Source organism: Alosa alosa, chromosome 18 (assembly GCF_017589495.1).
Source record: "Alosa alosa isolate M-15738 ecotype Scorff River chromosome 18, AALO_Geno_1.1, whole genome shotgun sequence".
NCBI classification, from domain to species: Eukaryota; Metazoa; Chordata; class Actinopteri; order Clupeiformes; family Clupeidae; genus Alosa; species Alosa alosa.
In genome coordinates, this window is record NC_063206.1 from 29,568,737 (window position 1) to 29,590,712 (window position 21,976).

Below are 21,976 nucleotides of genomic sequence, written 5' to 3' on the forward strand. Positions count from 1 at the left end.
AGCACGGGGAGTGGCCCCTGGGACGAAACAAAATTTTTCCGTAAAAGTCTAGTGGGGCTACATACCTACCAAATTTCATGTGCCCCGGTGGTTCGGTGTCCCGGGTACAATCCCTATATGACCGCTTCGCTAGCTTCGCTAGCGGCGGTCATAATGATGTAAGGCAACTCTTGGTACTCTTGTTGCTCATTTAATCTGAAACACTGCTCCTCATAGTTGCCCAGAGCATGAGGATTCCCTTCTCTTTGCACTTAAGGATACGTAATCCAACCTATCAACATCAAGCGAATTAGATGGCATGTAAAATCACTTTTCTGACACTGCATAGACACCAGAGATTTACCCTTGTGAGGCCTTGCCTATGTGTCACTGCCTTTATGTTCGTATTGTACAAGTATAATCCCTCCTGAGAATATAAAACCAGCCTATGCTATTCAGAAAGCCTAACAGGTGTTAGCCACTGTAATTATAACATCCCCTAACTACCTGTTGTGAAACACTATGCAGAAATTAGAGGAAGAGTGACTGCTTGTAAAATGTCAAAATCTCAGTCATTAACTTTGTAAGGGCGTTTTTATTTTTTATTTTTTTATAAAGACACAAAAATGTATGCAATAAGTTTCTTTATTACATTCAAGTGGGACACCAAACAAACGTTCCATGTATAATAAGAATGTGAATTTCTATCTCAAAATGTCTTTAACTTGTGGTATACGTGATCAAATATGTTAAATGGTACAGATGTGTATGTCATTTCTAACAAACTGTCCCTCTTACTGAATCCTTTTAGCAATGTTGAGTAATAGTGTCATGAATGAGCATGTCATTTTGATTGGATTACACTGATAATACCTGGTTGTGTTGTGGTATAAATATCATCACATCTCATTTTCCCATCCAACTTTTTGAATGTAATCATACAATGTACCTGGAAATTACAGTATTGTTTTCTTTTTTGAAAACTGATTAAACAGTTTGATACAGTGTAAAGTGGGTTGACATTTATGAATTCACCGAAAGGTAAACTGTGATGATGTGACATCTGAACAGTGACATAGTGATATCTTATCAATGAACGTGATGATGTATACATTATACTATGCTGTTTGTTTCAACCATTGTGAGTTTACTTATAGCTCTGCCCATGGTGACAGGCACTAGTTAGTACATACAGTTCACTGTCCATAAGCCAGGTCCCTAATAACTAAATCTTTTTGGATCTTCAAAGCAGGCTTACAACAAAATCCAGTCCTGACCAATCTTCTTACATTTGTAAACCTCTGTTACCATTACATATATACAACTATAATAGCAAGCCTTTTAAAACTAGAGCGGCATATATGCCTTTTGAAGATTTTCCAACTATCCACAATATGATTAATGTTTAATTAATGTACAAATATGAGCCATTAGCAATCAACAGCCAATCAATCAAGCAGGAAGATATGCAAAGGTTAACTTCTTCAGTTTGTCAATGCTTAATGTATTTTGTCAAATCATTTGAAGCCTTTGTAAGTTTATGAAAAAAATGGGAGAAACACTTTACTTATTTACCTTTTTTAATTGTTTAAAGTTGAAAGAGGCAATTACATTCACATTTGCCAGCAAAGTTGTGCAGGAGGCTGTGTGATTTATTTACCACGATGATGAACTATTTCTGCTGCATACATTTAAGTTTGATGATAGGTGTTTTACCTCATAGCACATATTATTGTAGACAAAAGTATATGTTTAACTGAGACATAGTGTGTTACAGTAAATTGTATCATTCATATATTATGAAATGAAGAGATATCAAACTTGAAGAGTATAATAACTTGTGGTTATTTAACCTTTACATGCAGTTGCTGATGGTGATCTACCAACATGTTACATTATAGGAGTCTAGTAAATATACACACAGTATATTCTAGTAAAGAAGAAATAAACAAATATATACAGGTGCTGGTCATATAATTAGAATATCATCAAAAAGTTGATTTATGTCAGTAATTCCCATTCAAAAACTGAAACTTGTATATTATATTCATTCATTACACACAGACTGATATATTTCAAATGTTTATTTCTTTTAATTTTAATAATTATAACTGACAACTAATGAAAATCCAAAAATTAAGAGACCACTCCACATTTTTCTGATTCTGCTGAGTGACTGTGTGTAATGTATATATGACAACATTTGGCAATATTTGCAACTACCCAGTGTCATACATGTATTTTAGTATGTCAAAAAATAATGTATTACCTCCTTTAACCAGGCTATATAAAAAAATAAATATGAAGTCTAATTCTAAGATTATTTGCAGAATGTCACACTAGGAGTATTCACATACATAGCAAGGGTCCCAGCTTGTGATCTTCCTGCCAGATCAGTGGAAAGGTTCAGCCTTCACTTCAGATGGAATGGCAATGATGGAATGTTCTGAAATGGGAGGGCTAGCATACTGAGCAAGTCTTTGATTTTCCACCTTCACCTGAGTGACAGACAGGGAGAGAATGATTAAATGAACATTGAATGAACAGAAGTAATGTACATACAGTATATGTTTTCATGTAGCACAACTGAACCTACCGCCATCAGCACCCTCACCAGCACCCTCCAGTTTCTTCTGGGCCTCCTCTAGAGCTTTGACCTTCGCTTCATGGACATCAGCCAGCTTCTTCCACTCCGCTCTATTGTTGGTCATTCCGTCGAACATTGGCGAAATTTCTTTATGAAATCTTTGAAATTCCTGCGGAAGCATATGAGGTCACTTTAAAAAAGTTTTTCAAAAATAAATGAATACATAGGAATTAATAAGTATAACTTTTTTAAATGAACAAATAAATAAGAATTAAGAAGTATTATTTTTACCTTATAAACAAATGAGCACACAAAATCAATGAAACCACATTGCATTTTCGGAAGTTCATCAGCCTTGTTTCTGTCCATCATTGGCTATAAAACAAAGAATGTGTAAACTTCATTGGCAAAACTATAGCCCGCACTGAGAACACTGGTGTCGCTGGAACATGTAACATGGTATTAATAATACATAGCAGCATGTTACAGGGAAATGTCTTACAATAGGCTGTTGGTCTAGCACTGTCCTCTCAAGGTCTCCTTGTTCCCAGAATTCAGATGCAACCATGACAGCAACCTGTTAAAAGAGAGATGATGCAGATTTAGGGGTTCAATGATGACAGGGTTTCACAGAATTTACAAAAACCTGTTACCATGTTAACACAATTAGAACACTTATTGGGAAACTTATTGTTCAATGAACTTTATATCTTGGGCCACTGTAGAATGTCCTACAGAAATCCTGTCGGTATCATTCATCATGTTCGGAAATGTAGAGCCCAAGGACTCCACCCCTTTCTGTGACGGTTGTACAGGGCCTGGTTCCCCCATAACGATGAATACACGCACATGTTACAAGGGTTTTCTATGATTCATATTAAGATCGTGTTTGTTTTTACCAAATGTTTCCCGAACATAGGCTACTTGTAGCGTGAATGCGCGTGCACCACCTAGTTAATTTACTGTAGGTTGAAATGAAAACATGGAACGTGGACTTTATCATTGACCTTCTGAATGCCATTTAAATCCAGAAAGAACACAAATCAGTCTTTAATTTGGAAAATGTAAGCAAGATTAACTGAATAGCCTTTTCTTAAACGTACATTTGAACAAGTGAACATTTAAACACTTTGAATTTTGAGTAAAATACACATTGTTATGCTGTTTTTATCAATAAAGATGTCAATTTAGTTAGTATATTTTTATATATTGTATTAAGTGTTAGTATAATTTGTATTTTAGTATATTTAGCATATTCTTTATCTTCTACTGTCCTTACTGCTTAGTTGTGTTTTTATATTATATACTTTAATTACTCTTTCTGCTGTTAAAGAATGTGTTTGTGTTGTATGTATGCTGCTGCTGAGACCTTGAATTTCCCCTGGGGATCAATAAAGTATCTATCTATCTATCTATCTAATTTTGGTTGGTTATTACATAATGCACCTTATTATTACATTTACATCCATTTTTTCTTTGCAACACCTACATTTTGTAATAACTTATTACATGATGCGTTAAAATGTATAAAATAAATGTGTTTAAGCAGTTTATTACAAAATGCGGCAGTTATTACATAATGATGTGAAAATGTATTACATTTGGTCAAGTTATTACAGAATGCGTTACAGATCCTACATTAAAAATACCAGTGTAGGTATGAGCTAATCTTTTACCAAAGCTGGTAATGTAAAGTTCTATCACTTAAGTTTACTGTAAATCCAATATTTGGATATTTGCATGTGTATGTGTTAACAGTTTAACCCTCATGACCACAAGGGACGGTTACCCCCTCCCCAACATTCTAAATCAATTGTATGCACCATATTGCTATGTAGCATAGTAATGTTATACACCATTTCAAAGCTTTGGCTCTTGGGAATCCAAAAATGACAACTTTTTTCAGGTACAATGTGTATAGTGCTTTACATTTTCAGATTAATTTGATTATGTCTCAATTAAATTTGATCCAAAATGACCCCCCTCCGCTTTTGGTGCTACCCTGACTTCTGGTTGCAGTGTAGCTGCAGCACCATAAGTAGATGCAACATATTGGGTACTGAAATATTCACAAGAATCCATAGAAATGGAATCTTCATGTTGTATTATCCAATATTAGTTGTACAGATGTATAGTGTATCTTATACACATTCATTGAACCAACAAAGTAAATGCAATAATAGATACTTTTTTGTAATTATTCCATATTTTGTGTAGTCAGTCTATATCAGAACACCTGACATACAATCTAAATAGTCCACAAGAAACCTCAAAGCCTCAATCTAAATAGTCCACAAGAAACCTCTTTCATTTGAGACCAGGATTATGCTTCTACACAAAGGGGTTCATGTGCAGTAAGCATTTGAGTGTCAGTATGCATTTTGGATAACAAAAAGTCCTATAGGGAGTTTCCATAGGCATTTTACAAAACGCATGAGCATACCTTGGCAAATAATGGTCTAAAGCACTCATATTTTCATTCTATATTGATCTTCTTTTGCACACAGCCTCACAAGACCTGGTGCTAGGGCTCAGTTGTGTTTCTAAGGGATATCAAGTGACCCAGAGGGCTGAAATGTGGCCAGTTCAGAGATGCTTGTAATCCGGCAGAAAGAAAAAACTATATTCTAGCCTCTGTAACTCTGTGTGAGTACATCACACAGTTATGTTGACTGTTTCCTACGAAAACTAGAGGTTCTCAGCTTTCTATAGAGGTCCAACATTTGACTTGAAATTTGTATTGAGAGCTATGTTAATGTAACCTGCATTGTGTTCAACCTGCGCGTTTCAGCCCTGCACACGCCCCGACTCAAACCCACGAAACAACAGCACCTCGGATTGGGAGTCGAGTGAGCTGACAATCGAGCTGAAAGCCCAGGCTACTAGCTTTCATGCCAGCAGCACTCTTGAGGCGTCGGGGAGTGAGGTTTACCAGCATTCCACACACAGCTAAGCTAACTGGCATCCGTTACATTAACATAGGCTTTTTCACAAATCCATGCCACCAGAGGACATATTTCATCTTTGAGAAAGATATGTACGGTATGCGTTTGCAGAGACAAATCATGTGTACATAACATATTTATATCCATATTTGCCTTAAAATGTGGTTTAAATGGGGGCATACCTTGCTTTGGACCTCCCATGGCTTAGTAATAGCAGACAAGTCACAAGCAGTCATCATCATCGCCCTGCCAATGTAGAAATATTCAGTTCTGTACATTCCACTTACAGTATCTTATTTCCAAATAGCACAACTGATTATGGATAGAATTCAGAAAGGTTAAATAACTCTCAGATAAGAGTACTTACATAACAATCTCCTTTCTTGTGGCATTATTAGCAATGTAACTGACAGCTTCTTTTTCATCAGTCATTGGCTCCACAGCATCAACAATCTTCTGGAACATGGTCCTTTTCCTGGTAAAAAAAGACCATACTAGTAAATATCAGTCGAACATAATTATTGAGCTAAATAAATAAGGGTAAGGCTATTTGCACCCCTGGTACAATTAGCAGTGTATGCTATTCGTACCCTGGTGCAATTAGAAGTGAATTCTATTTGTACCCCGGTGCACACAGCACTGTGTTCTATTAGTACCCCTTCTGGTACAAATATCAATGTATGCTATTTGGACCCCGGTGCACACAGCAATGTGTTCTATTAATACCCCGTCTGGTACAAATATCAGTGTATGCTATTTGCACCCCTGTGCATTTATTCTGGCATATTGATCACACAATGTCATAATAAAAAAAAACAAGTAACATGTTTTTGTTGTTATGTAACAGGGTGTGAATTGCTCAGCTGTGTAATAGACACTCTGAATAAGGTATGCTGTTTGCATCAATGTATAGTTAGAAGTGGATGCTATTCGTACCCTGGTGTATATAGTAATGTATGCTATTTACACCCTGGTGTAAACTAAACCTCGTGAACTAGCTAATTGTTGCAATCAAAACTTCCGTTTGAGAACCGATTTCTTGTTCAAATTGCGCGCCTTCTCTCCAGAGACGTTGGTACACATGCACACTCACTCTGCCAAAATGCATCATGCGGGAATTGAACCCCGGTCTCCCACGTGCTAAACCATGTCTGTGACCACCGTACTATCTAACTTATACAAACTAACAGTTTATAGGCCTGAGTGTCATATTCACAAAATTTCTGTTAACTAACAAACTGATGGTTGTATGTGTTCACTGAACCAAGATTATGAAAACAAAACACAATTTTTCAATCTAAAATGTCCGGCCATGTTTTTTGTGCACGTGAGCAACGTCTTTTTGTTGTTATGTCACAGGGTGTGAATAGCTCAGCTGTGTGGCCAAGGCTATTCATACCAGGGGTGTAAATAGACACTCCGAATAAATAATTATTAAAATAAATGTGTGTCTAAATCATAGTGATGCCAATACTTACTTGAAATAGAGAGCCAGATCTGTGGCAATGATGCATACATCAAAGAGATGTTGTACAGTCTCAAACTGGCGCTTCTGAAGGTTCTGGAAGATGTTTAGATTCTAAAAGTATAGGAGGAAGTGTCAACCTTTAACATCAACACTTGCTATTAAGCTTTTCACAAGAACAAGAATATAACATAGATGAGTGAAATCACGTATGGTTGTCACAACTTTTAGTGGGATGGGTATATAAACACCTCATCTTCCATTATGAGTTTGCTGAACTCCAAGTGATGCCGCTCCATCACAGATGTAGTATGCAGTCTAGCCAGAGGAGACGCGCTCCTGAAGACATGGTAGAAGATTATATGTGTTTTTAAATCTGTGACAGAAGGCAAGGGGTCAGTGGTTATTGGTTGCAAAATAAATGACTATGTGACTTACTTTGTTTGGTACAGATTGTTAGTTCCTCTGTGATCAATATCATGACAAAATCCAGCAGCAACCATGGCAAAGGCCTCTAGGTCAGAATAATACTTCTTCAGCTTGCCAGTCTTAGAGAGAAAAGAGAGAAGTTCTTAAGAAGTTATATGCAAATACTTAACAAATAGTACACAAAAAAGATACACAAAAATATCATTGTCACCTGCTGCAACTTTTGCATAGTATTTAAGAGCAAATAAGGCTAAATTTGAATGTCTGTGTGGAAAATATTCCAGAGGCCTCTGGATCCCTAATGCTTGTAGCCATGGATCACTGCTGTGCAAATCAAGTTATAGTTATTTTTTTGTTATTTATTTTGCTTGTTATCAGAAATAGTCTACGCTAGAGGGACTCTTAGAAAAAAAGAAAGAAAGAAACAAAGAAAGACTTTATTGTCATTGTAAGCAAAGCAAACAACAACAAGGTAACATTAAATAGTGCTATAAGACTAAATGTATAGAGAGCAGAGGGCCGCTGCACCTTTGCTCACTGCCATAACTGAGTTTATTATTGATTGTTTGCGGAGGTCTGACAAAAGTTATGTTTGGGCCATTGTTTATGTTACCATTGAAAGCAGTACTGACAATACTGATGTACTGTGTAATGGAATGTTCAAAACAATTTGGGGAAAAAGGCACAGATTCCAAGATTTAAAAAAAGAAAAAGAAAATCCTATTTTAATCCTGTTTATTCTAAATTATATTCTATATTTCATGAAATACGGATGTATACAGATACAGATACAGATGTATAAAGTTTATGGGAAAGAGAATAAAGCAAGTGAGTTTAGGTTACAAAAGTATATTAACTAAAATAAATTTAACTCACCATTAGGAGGGTGAACATTGTTTGACCCACATTGAATCCATGTCTCCAGTTGTGGTAGGTGATGTCACGATAGCCTTTCCTAACTGTGTACATCCACCTTGTTAGTGTCTGTGAACATTTATTCATGAGAAATATTACTTCATTCTTTGGTATGTTGATGCCCAACCCTATTTTTCATTTTCAACATTTTTATGAGAACATAGAACTAATAGAATAATAAACATGCCATAGAATACCTCCGCAGGTACTTTGAACTTCTCTACAACTCCCATCTCAAAGAAACAGCGGATGCCACATTTGATGAGATCAAATTCTTGCAAGGGTAAATCACTGAAGCGGAATTCCAGTAGTTCAACATCTTTACACTCAGGAATACTTGACCTCTGTAAAGGATGGGGTATAGTGTTGGGGTATGGTGTTAGTGCTCTGTACATACAAACTAGACAGGGTGAAACTCACTCAGAATTCATCATAAGTGTGTACTGCTCTCTGTCAATGAAGGCAGTGTATATCTTCCATGAACTCATACTGTAGATATGCTAATCATCTACAGTATTTATTAAATCCTCACTTGGCAAGGGGAATGGCTGAATCTCAAAATATAAGATAACTTTCTAGCATGACATTTTGTCAGAGGAAAAAAGAATGAGGATGATTGGGTGAAAAGGATGGAGCAGTGGTCAGTGTTCAGTTTGGCATTTTATGTTTCTCTTTATGTTTGTCTTTTCCTATGATCCCTTATGTAAATGAAAAGAGATAAATAGAGGAAGAAAACTCTCTGGCATTTAGGGAGCTCTGTAGGCAGGAAAAGATTCTGCAACGGGTGGCATTACTGCTTAATGAATTGTAACTATCAATTAATTAAGCAATATTGCACGAGTGAGAGTGGGATTGGTAAAGGATATCATCATGGCCAACTAAGTCAACTAAGAAGTGCTTTATCAATATTGATATGGTTACAATGTTATTTCATTGTAACACCATACATGTCAGATGAGAAACAAATTGAGTATACTGTAGATAAAAAAATGATAGTGTAACTGATAACCTGTAGTGCAACAAATACATGTCTTACCAAAAGTTTGTACATCTCCTTCTGATCACATTCCTCAGGCATTTTGTCAAACTTCGCCTTTGTATTCTGCACACATGGACAGAAAACGATCATCATAATGATGTTCCCTGGCATTCTCAATAGCATCCATTTGATTAATGATAAAACATTAAATATGTAAGCGGAAAACATGACCCAATATATCCCTATATCCATTTTTGCATAGCTCACCAGGATTGTTTGCATGTCTGCAGGGGTGGCTTTGGTCTGGTACATGAGAATCTCTTGAGAAATGTCCTTCCTCCATTCCATTCTGTTTAAGCGATCGTAGGTGTCAGTGTTCAGTGTTGACCACCCCAAGAACTGTGTGAGTGCCTAAAATGTCACAGGGAAATTTTTTGTAGCAGTCCTATTGAATTATAACACATAGAAAGCATTCATAATATGAGATAAGAATTACCTCTGTTATTTGTTCATCATTCTCCTCAAATGGCTTACCATCCATTCTGTTAAAGAAAGTGGCAACACCCACTATTTCTTCCTTTTTGTTGACAATTGGAAGTGAAAGAACATTTTTGATCTTCCAGCCAGTTTCATCTACGGGATCTTTCTGAAAAAGAATATGTATCTGTTAGATTTAGCTCCAAAAATTGAGTCAGGACTCTGTTCAAGGCAGATTTCAATGCTCTGTCACCACAAAAACCCTTTAATTATTCAATTTCTCACCTGAAAGGTGAAGTATTCATCGGCAGGGGCATTCATCATATTACAGATCTGCAAAGAAATATCTCTGTTAATAGAAATGTATTTGACAGGACAAAACAGAAATACAGATGTAAAAAGGGTAAGCACTTACAAAGCCATTTTCCGCAACATATGCTGGAAGGCCACTGGCCAGTGCCCAGTGATCTGGTGTTGGAGTTCTGCAATAAATAGCATGACACTGGATTTGAATAGAATCATTTACTTCAAACCTAATGAAAAATAATGTCAATAAAATGGTTACTGACGGGATAACTTTAATCTCTTCTTTGTCTTCCAGGAGATAATCAATGATCTTATAGAAGTTCACCTCCTGTATAGAAAAAGCCAATGGGTAATAAACAAAAACAATTACAGAAATGCTGTGAATTATCCCTGCATATACAAAACAGGCAACTTCCAACAGAAACTTGAGTTTTTTCACCCTTCCATCTGGTGTCTTTGGACCCTTGTATGCTTCCTCCTCTCCCAGTTTGATTGCCCACTCATCAAAGAATTCCTGCATAAACAGTGATTCAAATAAATAACCATTCAAAATGTTTACTGTGTTGATATACAGTATATTGAGGTTATATATTGAATAAATCATTCCTGTTTTCCGTGAACAAACCTTTTCTTTGGTCATGTCCAGGAGACCTACGGAGTATCTTTCACAGTTGAGGTAAATCCTGACAGTGTACAACGCCTTGTGAAATTGCCTCTCAATATCTGTGAGCTCTTCAAACACTTTGCTGGCTGACCACAAGAGCACCTTTGAATTCAAAGTGGTGAGTTAATCCAAAATGGAAGCATATTGAAAGTATAAACCACACCATTAAATATTACTACTGCAGGTACCTGACTTTTTCTGGATTCCACATTGTGCATGTAGGCTGTATGGGCTTGAAGAACAATCACACTGGCGAAGGCCATATACTTATTGAAGAGCTGCAATTAAATCAATCAATGAATCAATCAATCAATCAGTTTAAACTATTGAATGCAATTTCTGTAATGAAAGCCGCAAGGCATGTGGTGTTAAATAATACTTGATAGTGTTAAATGGGCCATAACGAATTACCTTTTCATCGTTGCGTGGGATAGTACAATCACCAAATATAGCATAGTTGTGTAATGTGCTTTAGCCAGGCTTTCATACTAAAGCCAGACTTCCTCTGTAACATGACACAGATAATACTGCATATTCTAATTATTGTCTCACTCCATTTTCCAGGTCAAGCACAGGAAACTGTCTAAGATCTCTGGAAACTCATCGTAACCCTTCATGTACTGTGAGACAGCCATAATGAATATCAAATAAAAGTTTATGCATATTTTATGAAGACTGACAAAAACAAGTGGTAATAAATACATTATTTTAACAACAAATAATAATTGTTGTGTTATAATAATTATGTGTATACCCACATGGAACATCTGAACATTTAATTGAAAGAAATAATTAATTCATAATATGGGTCAGTATAGGTCATGATTTATCACTTGGAATATAACATGCATCACCAAACAGTGGATAAAATTGACCATGTGAAAACAAAAACTTCAAAAATTAAGAATATGCTGTTTGAGGCATTCACTAGCTCAGCTGCTGTACGTCAAGAGAGTCACGCAATGAAGTTGGCATCTTACATCCTCATCTGCTTTGGAAAATTCACTGGCTCCCTGCTTGTTCAGGACCATCACAACGCCAATAGTTTCTTTCCCACTTATAATGGGAGCAGTGAGAACATTCTTTGTAGTGTATCCTGTCTGCTTGTCCACAAAGTCACTAAAGTTTGAGTTCTGCAAAACACATTAGAGACATATTTAGCTCTACAGTGCAACATTTCATATCTAAAGCGTAACTATCGCCAAAACGCATCCTAGGGTCTTTTTGTAAATGTTCCGGAGTGAAAGAGAGTTTGTACTAAAAAGAAAGGTGTTGGACAACTCACTTCTTGACTGGCAAGATGGTGGCGAGCGGAAAAACCAAGTGAGTTGTTGTTCAGAGTAAACTCTGTGTACACAAACAATATTCGAAATGCTGGAGTTCATGTTTAGAGACCCTAGTGATACTTTGATCAAAGTTTCATATTGTGTCGAGCCTTCTTAGTGTTTTAAAAATAGCGATTTTGATGCGATCATGCATCAATATAGTAGTGGCCCTAGCAATTCCATTCTAAAGGCCATTTGACCTGAAAACGATTATACTGTACGATCAATCTTAAAAGTGGCGCTTCCGATGTAATTATGCTTTTAAACTAAAGTTTGACTCGGGTACATTCACAAAAAGACCCTAGGTTGCATTTTGACAAGAGTTACACTTTAGCATGAATCTACAGATTAATATATTCTGGCTAATTGTACCTACATATCATTTTCACTGAAACAAAATAATAGGAAAATTATAGTAATTAGTTTCATTTTGCCTTAGAACACCCTGGTAACATTTTCACCAGTTTGTGTTTTGAAATGATTACATAATGCAGCAATGAACAATGAAATAGCTAGACCTACTGGCTCTTGAATGAATTAAACTTTTTTTTTTTTTAAATCAAGGATACAAAAGTGTATCCTTTATTTTTATCGCAAAATGTAATACCCTTATACGTATGTGATTTTTCACTAGTTGAAACAATATGAAAATTATTGTCCAAGTGATTTTATTTACATCTGAACAACTTTCATCTGCTCTACATGTATGTGGTCATGTAAATGAAATCCCCTATCCCCACAACCACAATTAAAGAGAGGGGTTTTACTTAATAGTATTACCAGCTTAGTCATGCTGCTCTTTAAAGAGATTTCTTTCATGAAACTAACACAGTCTGAGCAGTCAGAATCATAAATCTGCAGAACAGTACACAACTGTGCTAGCTGATTGATACTTAAAGAAACTCCAAGTTCCAACTTCATTGCTAATTGAGAGGTTTCACTTTCCAACTCACCTGTTTCACATCAGGAACATTGAAAAACTTCTTTGACACTGCTGTCTTACCAACTATCCCCATGTCAAGAGGAAACACAATCTCTCCATCAGGGTGTACCAGGTTTGTCTCAAAAGAAGAGGTTGGCGTAATATCAAAGAGTAGAGTGGAGAGCTCTGGAGTGCCATTTCGGGACCTGCTGCTGAAGTAGCTGCACTTGTCTGCCATCAGCAGCAAGGCAATTCTTTGCAGGACTTTATGCAAAGATTTTTCCATAGGGACAGAGCTCTGCAACTCTTTCACAAGTTCATAAATAAATGCAGCCTCCACAATCTGGGTAGCATCCTTGAAAGAGGCTGTATCTTTGATATCCACCTTTTCTGTGAATGCAGCCCCTATTACATCAGCCTTCAGTTTCCTCTCAAAGTATGCCTTGGCAACCTGCGGGTTGTTATCAAGGAACGTCTCCACCGCTTGCTGGTCTGCCATTTTCTTTGATTTTCTTCTTGCTTCGCAACCAGATATCAATAATACATCACTTGAGTAGCATAACAAAAAATCTGAACAAAAAGCAGCACTTCACACCGAGTGACTGCCAGTGGCTCCAAGCAGCATCACTCTAATCTGTCTAATCTGCTTCTCTGTGTTGGGAGCAAAAGTAACCAGGAATCTCTCCTGAACAAGATGAGAGTAAGTATTGGCTTTCTGAGTTGATCCATAAGGCAAGGCGGGGCTTATGAACATGACATCATAGCCATAAATCTCTGAGCTTTCCTAACCTTTTAATCCTAGTGGGTGTCATTTTAGTGTAAATAATCCTATCATCAGATAACGAGTTGTGTATCTGGTGAGCTCTGACTTGTTTGTGGAAAGATGTTAGATGTAGTCTTATTTTTTCTCTTCTCAGTCAAATGTAATAAATGCACTGTACATCTTTCTTTTGTACATTATTAAGGATTATTAAGCATATACTGTAGTGAACTTCATCATTCTCTCACAAACCCTTGATTATTCCAGACCATAACACCTTTATGTAGGTATTATATTTCTGCCCAGGAATTACAATTCTCATTGATTAAGTTGTGACACTAACCTAGTCTCAAGCTGCTTCAGTAGTCTTTTTGTGTCATTTGCCCAAAACTCTTTGAATAACAATAAAAGTGCAAAGACAGTATGGCAGAGATATACAAAAATCACTTAAAACATATCCTGTCTTTCCCTTATAAAAAAATATATACTTAAAGTTCATTTTATCAAGTAAACTTAAGTGCAGTTGAAGTATAATTCACTAGTTTACTTTATGTAGTAAGTTTATTAGTATAAATGTGCTTGTGGTACACTTGTATATGTACTATTTTAATACTTATTTGAACTAAATTGGCCTCAGTTTTATACTTCTAGCACATCTTTTAGTTAATCATAGTATACTTAAAATATGTTAAGGTGTAAAAGTAGTAAACCTTTAGGTGCACTACAAGCAAACTTATAAGTGAACTGTAGTTTACTAATGGTACATGGTTATTTAAATTACACACACACCAATGGCATTGGTTGCCATGCAAGGTGCCAACCTGCACATCAGGAGCACTTTTGGGGTTAAGTGTTTTGTCAGGAGTTGGGCTCGAACCTGCAACCTTCTGGGTTCTAGACAACTCCTCTACCTTCTGAGCCACTGCTACCCACTGCTGATGCTGCCCACTTTTTTATGTTTATGATAGTATGCTTAAAGTATATCCTCGGTAAACTATACATTAACCGGAAGGGTAATATTAGAATCTGCTAAGTGAATAAAATGAAATGAAATGAGAGTCTCTCATGCTGCATCTCAAAGATCAGTCTCTGGCTACAAGTACAAGTAAATATACTTGGACTTTTCCATCAGTAAGTATATTAGGTATAAGTAAACCTTTGTGTATTCTTAATAAGCCAAGTATAAATCAATAAAGTATTAAATCAATCAAATAAGATAGACGTATGCTTAGTTCAAAATAAGTAGACCAACAGTACACTTCCATTAATTTCTTTTTGCTAAGGATATCCATCTATCTGAAGATGGTTGTGAATATTTCTTACATGAATGTACATAATTATTAAATGTCTTAACACAATTTATCAAAGAAGGCAAAATACTACATCTCTGGACAGCAAGGAAGAGGAGAGCACTGTCCTGGCACCAGGATCTATTTTCTTTTATTTTTAGAAGGGATCACTGATTCATTAGCTCAATAAGTAATGTTGGTGTACTTAAAGTAAACCTGGCAACCACTACAATCTATTTTGGTGCCAAAATATAAATAGCTGCTACTCTTGCCCTGTATGTTGCTGATCTAAAACTGTTTGGCAAACAGTGTGTGCCAGTGTTCTCACATAACCTTGGCACTATTTTTCTCAATTCTTCACTGATGTTACCAACTCATGTATGCAGTGCACTTCCTACATTTCACAGCATTAGGTGAATAGGTGACTGTCTTTGTGCTTGAGAGCAAGAACGTTGTTTGCATTAACACCAAATTGGCTTACAATGAAAGCGAACCGGGCATACACTCACTTCAAAAACAAACTATTATACACCATTAATGGAGTCAATAGAATGACTCTTCTGTGGTAGTGTGGTGAGGTTGTCTACAGGCAAATCAAAGTATTGTAAATGTTGTAATTGTTTCGAAGTGGTTCGAGTGTAGCCTATGCCCGGTACGCTTTCACTGTAAGACAATTTGGTGTTAATGCAAACAAGGTTCTTGCTCAAAACTCCACCAATTAACGTAATTATGCTCTCAAACAACATTTTGAACGTGTTAGCTTCTGAAAATAGACCCTACAGTAGGTTGTTTTTGCTCAGGAACATTCCTTTAATGATGTATCCATCTTTCACTGAGGATGGAGGTGTTTTAATATAAAAAAAAATTAATACTGGAAGAAACAGAAACTTTCACCTGTAAGGATGAAGATGGGGATCCACATAATGGATCAAAAAAATCATCAGGCTAAGTATGTCTGCAGTCAGCAGTCTTGTCTGGGTACATAGGGCATCTCAGTTATAGATGATCCTCTTAGTGTCCAGACTTCATTTTGACCTTTTGCTGATCTGACAAAGGGGGATGAGAGGGACTGACATTTTGTGACTAACATATAAGTGTAGCTAATTAAATCTGTATTGAGACATTAATATCCACAAGGTTATACAGTTCCTTTACGAGACTTTAAATCAAGATTAGTACTTTTAAATAAATGTAAAAATCTAAAAACCTAAATGTTACTTCCAAATTATTACTGTTTAATAATTTCACGCTAATGCTAGATGGGCGTGAAAAATATTCATGCTAAATACCAAAATGCAGTTTAGTTCACCATCATTTTTAGTAAAGCTCTTAATTACATGTACTGCGCAGTGCGCATTACACTGATTTTGCTTATATATTAGTGAAGTTAATATCAGGGTATACTTCCACATGTGACTGTTGGACCAAAAAAAGCCTCCATTACCACTATTATGGTAGCTTGTACAGGCATATCCCCAGACTCAGATGCCAGACCATGACAATGGATAGATTGATGGCGATAAAGAGCCGGTCTGCTATGAACAGAAAAGTGTGGTTGAACCGGTGACCTTATTAAAAAAATCCTCACCGTCTGATGTCAATGGAAGAATGACAGACAAGAAAAAAAACTCCAAATGAAGGTGCTCCTATGTTTCAATATCTATCAAATTGTCCATTAGAATTGCTCACAAGTGGCAGTGGTCAGGAGGTTGGTCAGTTGATCGTTGACCAGTGCCAGGTTGAGCATGATCAGATTCTTCAGAGAGCAAAAAGACATCAGCGCGTGGGAATGATGCAGCTCAGAGTAGAATGTAAAGAAGATGCGAGGGTCTTATAGATAACACATACCATCTGTTCAGAGATGTCTGATATCTGTTGTTTGTGGTTACATTTCTAAGCAATACAGAACATATTGCTACACCTTTTTCATTAGTGTTTGTTCCTAGCTAAACTGTTTAATTAAAATGCCCTTTATAAGAAGAGAAATATAAACAATAATAATATTTAAAAAATCATATAGCAGTTTAAGATGATGCTTGGGCATTATTCCTAGCTGTTCTGTTGTACTTTTTCACCATGTGACTTCAAAAACAGCTCCAAATTGCTAGCCTAGGCTAGAACCAAGCTTGGATTTTCATAATTTTAGGGGCAAGGCCACATGGCCTTCAGTTGAGCATATTTGGCGGGGGGCACAAAGGCCACACGTCAGGGCACCAAGGCCAAACTTAACATAAACTCTACATAAAAATGATCAAAGTTGTATTTAGCCTATTCACAGCAGTATACCTGCATCACTGTGAAACATGACAAAAACATGAAACATGACATATTACATAGAATATGATCATAATCATCTGATTGTAATATTTACAGATATCTAGGCAATATTTAACATTAATTTTCTATTTGGCCTGTTATAAAATCATGTATGTGTAAAAATGTAAGCACAGCTCAGCTTTAAGAAACTCAAATAGCCTACATGCATGCTTAACATTTTGTGATCATTGCCTACTTTGACAAACTCTTAGTCAGCTGTATATCCTCTGATTTTAATATTTACAGATATCTAGGCGATATTTGTAACATTATTTTTGTATTTGACCGTTTATGAAATAATGTACTGAACAATTTAAACACATTGTGACTGTGAAATTTAAAGGCCAAAGTTGGAGACATGCATGCAGAAATTTGCTGAAAATTCGAAAATTGGATTACTCTAAAATGGCTAACTGTACAGGGGAATGCTTTACACCTTTGAGTTCGGTAAGGTCTGCTGTTTATCCTGATATATTTGTCATGTGTTGAGGCAAGTATTCCACCGAGATGAATGGGTAGGGAGATGAATTATGATTGAATTAAAGTTACGTTTCTTGTGAACCTCGCTAACACCATTTAAAAGCTGAGAAAAAGCTCTTTCATGTGATGTGATAGCCTACATGTAATGTCTGTGTGATGAGTAGGCTACTTCGCGAGTAGTTCACCAGAAAAGATTGGGTGAATTTGGGCGCACTTTCTTTCTTGTCGTGCGCTGTCACTTTCTCCACTGCGTAAAAGACTAAATTCATTTGCACTGTGAATGCTAAGATTATTTTGACAGACCATAGGGTAAATAAAAATTGCTATTAGTCAGATGCAAAGCAGAATATGGAAAGAAGGGGGCCACCAAAACCACATTGACCTGTGAACATTTACACCACCCACCTCACCCGCAAGGCGACCACAATTGTGAGTGAAGTCACCCCGCTCACAATTAGTTTGATCTACTGCCCTCGGGGACATAACTCTACATAACTCTTACATAACTTGCACCACTATGCCACTTGCATACTTAGGTCAAACAGAACTACCTCAGCCATTTATTGGCCTGACTTTTGCACTATTATATTGACTGTCTACTGTATGCAAAATTGCACAATTTCAACCCAAATTTTGCTGCTCTTATTTCTTCATTGTATGTGCCTTCTTATTTACTTTTTATATTGTTTACTTGAATGTTATGTTTGTCTGTGGACTTAATTGGTAAAATATGTCTTGTCTCCACCGTGGGATAGTGGGAAACGTAATTTCGATCTCTTTGTATGTCTTGACATGTGAAGAAATTGACAATAAAGCAGACTTTGACTTTGACTTTTCACTTTGAACCTCCGATTTTCAAAGGGGCATCACGGACAATGCAAGGGGCAATGACGGCCATGGCCATCGTGGCCACCGTGAAATTCCAACCCTGGCTTGAACATATACGTAGATAATTAAAAAAAAAAAAACTCTCCTAAAAGCCTCATTAACTTTTTGCATCACTGCAACACCTGATTCTCCACAACAGTTTAGTGTTTAGCAAATTTGACGTACTGTATACAAATAATTTTGTATGCAAAAGCACATGTTCAATTCTCTTGACACAAATAAAAGCTTGATGCTGTTCACAGTGCAGTCTCATTCTGTATTCAAGCCCACTCAAGCCCATTAAAAACATGCCTCATAGACTCTCTGTTATGATTATCATTTCATTTTCCATATACTCAAAACAAGCATTCATGGTAGAGGCTGTTGAAATGCTGCTATTCCTCTCTGACACCAATGCTTCTATTTCTCTCCTCATATGACCAGGAGCCTCTCCTGCCCTCTAACCCCACCATGCCATGATAATCCCTAGCCTGAAATAGTATAATATGCAGCTTTACTCATGCAATCTGGTGTGAGCCAATGATCTGATTTGCAAAATGTCTTGTGTTGGGAGACAGCAGGTGTCCTAAGATTAGACCCTAAGGAATTTATTTAAATACAAATGTAATATTTTGAAAATGCATTTACTTCCATAAAAACATTCCTTGAAAATTTAACTTAAATAAAATTTGCATTCTGAACACCTATAAACACCTATAAGGTACACCTATAAACCTGACAACTTCTTACATTAATGAATGTATTCTGAAAGTCTTATTATGATTAAAACATACTGTATTATTGTGTATAAAAAAGTAAGCTATCATCCACAACACTTGTCAATATGAATCACTAGCTCCCTGTGACGACTAGTTGGATACTGGATTTTGCAGTTAGGACACTCCAGAAAGCTCTCGTTCAGGGGATTGGACACTCTTGGTGATCCCTTGAGGCCTTGAACACTCTGTCTCACTTGCTTCTCAAGCCCAGGACTGGTCATTTCCTCAAAGGTGTCAGTTTTACTCTGAGCTTTATCCAACTGAGGAAAGTTAAGAAAAAAAGGGTAAAAACAGCATTATAGACCCTTATAAACACCAATACAGACCATGATGTTATCCAAATACTAACCTCATCCTCTAATTTGGAGATGTATTCCTGTGCTTTGCTTAGATCTTTTAAAACTTTGTGAAGGTGCCGCTGCAAATGCTGTTTCTCACATGTCTGTGTTTCCACATCTTCAGCAAAGCGTGAAACCTTAAGACAAAAGGCTTTTACAATGCTTTTAGGAAAGAATATGTAAATGTGAAGAGTTTCTGAGTTCAAACTTGCTTTTTGAGGTCTGTTGACTAAACAGTTTAAAATCAAATTAAACTCTTCCAATGACAGGTGTCCAACTTCATCAGGGCCATAAGGATTACAGGGACTTAATGGGCAGGATCATGACACACGTAGGATATTAGACACAATCTTTGGTTTCTATTTAACCGTAGTGTTCAATCAAATTAGGTGCTTAATTAGATACCTGGCATGATTTCCAGGGCATTTGAAAAGCACTGAGGAATGCTATGTTTAGGTACTGTACCTGCTTTTCTAGGACGGCAATCCTGGTCTGTTCCTCTTGCTGTTTCTGCAACACCTCTTGCAGCTGCACCCCCTATAAAAAAGAAATATTTAGTAACTTTTTTCAATGGTTCAGCCAAAGATCCTTGATAACTAACAACCCTCTCTGGTTCAGTGGTACAGATTGTTACGAACACAACAGTAGTGAGTAGTTAGTAGTGTGGCATGTATTATTGTGACACAGAAATATCTAACCATAAATAGTAATACTGTCAAATCAAAACTTAAGCTGTGGCTTATAACTCACTTTCTTAAGTTCTCTCTTATGGTCTTTCAGCTGCTGATGCATCTGACTCATCTCGCTCTGCTTGTCTCTGACCTGGTGTTGCACTTGATCAAGTTCATACTGCTTGACCTGGATCTCATTCTGCAGCTGTTCTAGCTCTGTCCATTTGCAGCAAAGAAGGTCTTGTATTTCACTCCGATCTCCATGGGTCTCTTTGATCTGGAGCCGCAACTGATCCAGCTCTTCCTGCTTCTCTTGGGTGTATGTCTGTACCTGGTCGAGATCTTTCTGCTTGCTTTGGATCAGAATCTGCACTTGGAAAAGTTCTTCCTTTTTGTCATGAACCTCTCTCTTCACATGACCCAGCTCTGCCTGTGCCTGAGCAATACTTCGAAGCTCCTGCTTCAGCTGTTCTTCACAGGACTTCAGGGCCTTCTCATACTGCCCTTGTGCTTCTTGACAGCTTCTATCTGCAATGTCAGAAAATGTCAAATGCTTGGGCTGTGATTAGTCAATACATTAGACTGATGATCACATAATTACAAAATGCAAATATTACATTTTTAAAAAGCACCATGCCAAATGTGAGAAAACCAGAGTTTTTCCTGCATAGAGAAATGAGAGGAGAATTTGTGCCACCTTGGCCTACCGAAAAATGTCTAGTACTTGTTTTCATGGAAAACATTATTTCGTAACAAGCATTTAACATGGTAGATTTGTTGTTTGTACGTAATCCATCCAATCCGCTGTACCATAATCCATGCACCAGGCAAAGCAATTCGAAATTGACAAATCACTGCAATTTCAGGAACAAATCATAAGAGCTTATCTGATACGGAACAGGTTTTATGTGAGGACAGAGGAGCATCACTGAACACTGCTTTTGTACACAACCAGTGGCAGCGGCTGATACTTTATTGATCCCCAAGGGGAAATTCAAGGTCTCAGTAGCATACAGACATCACACACAACATGCACTTACAGCAGAAATGGTAAGTATAAGTATAAACATATAACCAAACTCCACTGTACAATAGAGACAGTAGAATATAAGGAAAACTAACAAAACTAAATACTAAATATACTATATAAATTAAATAAATTTATATATATCCACATAATATATATAATAAATCCACAGTGTGCTTGAGGGTGATCAAGCATGAGACGCTTGCAGTGACAGGGCCGGGACTGGCCTGTAGTTCTGTGTGCATGGTGAGGTGCTCAAGAGAGTAAGTGTCATGGTGAAGATGCAAAAACATGGTAAGGTGCTCAAGAGAGTGAGTGTCATGGTGAAGGTGTCCTCCACCAGGGTCCTGTACTCCTCCTCTTGCTCGTCCCTGATACACCCCACAATTGCAGTATCGTCAGAAAACTTCTGCATGTGGCATCACTCGGTGTTGTAGCAGAAGTCAGATGTGTACA

The 21,976-nt window shown here is 36.9% G+C and overlaps 2 protein-coding genes across 6 annotated transcripts in view; both read right to left on the reverse strand.

Moving 5' to 3' along the window:
* Positions 1-2,096: 2,096 nt before the first annotated feature.
* On the reverse strand, positions 2,097-13,826 carry LOC125311604 (cone cGMP-specific 3',5'-cyclic phosphodiesterase subunit alpha'-like). The gene is made up of 22 exons (XM_048269823.1): positions 13,025-13,826; positions 11,727-11,879; positions 10,935-11,024; positions 10,708-10,848; positions 10,522-10,596; positions 10,346-10,410; positions 10,192-10,258; positions 10,062-10,109; positions 9,796-9,945; positions 9,567-9,710; positions 9,357-9,422; positions 8,518-8,664; positions 8,282-8,389; positions 7,415-7,524; positions 7,228-7,315; positions 6,990-7,090; positions 5,879-5,986; positions 5,694-5,757; positions 3,069-3,143; positions 2,858-2,941; positions 2,576-2,735; positions 2,097-2,477 (listed from the first exon to the last, which is right to left on the reverse strand). The coding sequence occupies exons 1-22, from the start codon at positions 13,490-13,492 to the stop codon at positions 2,440-2,442; spliced, it is 2,550 nt and encodes an 849-aa protein (XP_048125780.1). The 5' UTR covers positions 13,493-13,826; the 3' UTR covers positions 2,097-2,439.
* A 5,280-nt stretch (positions 13,827-19,106) lies between these two features.
* Positions 19,107-21,976, reverse strand: part of LOC125311190 (centrosomal protein of 55 kDa-like) — a 71,665-nt gene continuing 68,795 nt past the window's right edge. For 3 of the 5 annotated variants that reach the window (XM_048269014.1, XM_048269012.1, XM_048269013.1), the window contains 4 exons: positions 20,573-21,021; positions 20,288-20,359; positions 19,834-19,959; positions 19,109-19,744 (listed from right to left, as the gene is read on the reverse strand). In XM_048269014.1, coding sequence (XP_048124971.1) covers positions 19,529-19,744; positions 19,834-19,959; positions 20,288-20,359; positions 20,573-21,021 — 863 coding nt within the window. In that variant the 3' untranslated portion in view covers positions 19,109-19,528. Of the gene's footprint in view, positions 19,745-19,833; positions 19,960-20,287; positions 20,360-20,572; positions 21,022-21,976 lie in introns of all 5 variants that reach the window. The other 2 variants (XM_048269011.1, XM_048269010.1) reach the window with 2 other exon arrangements.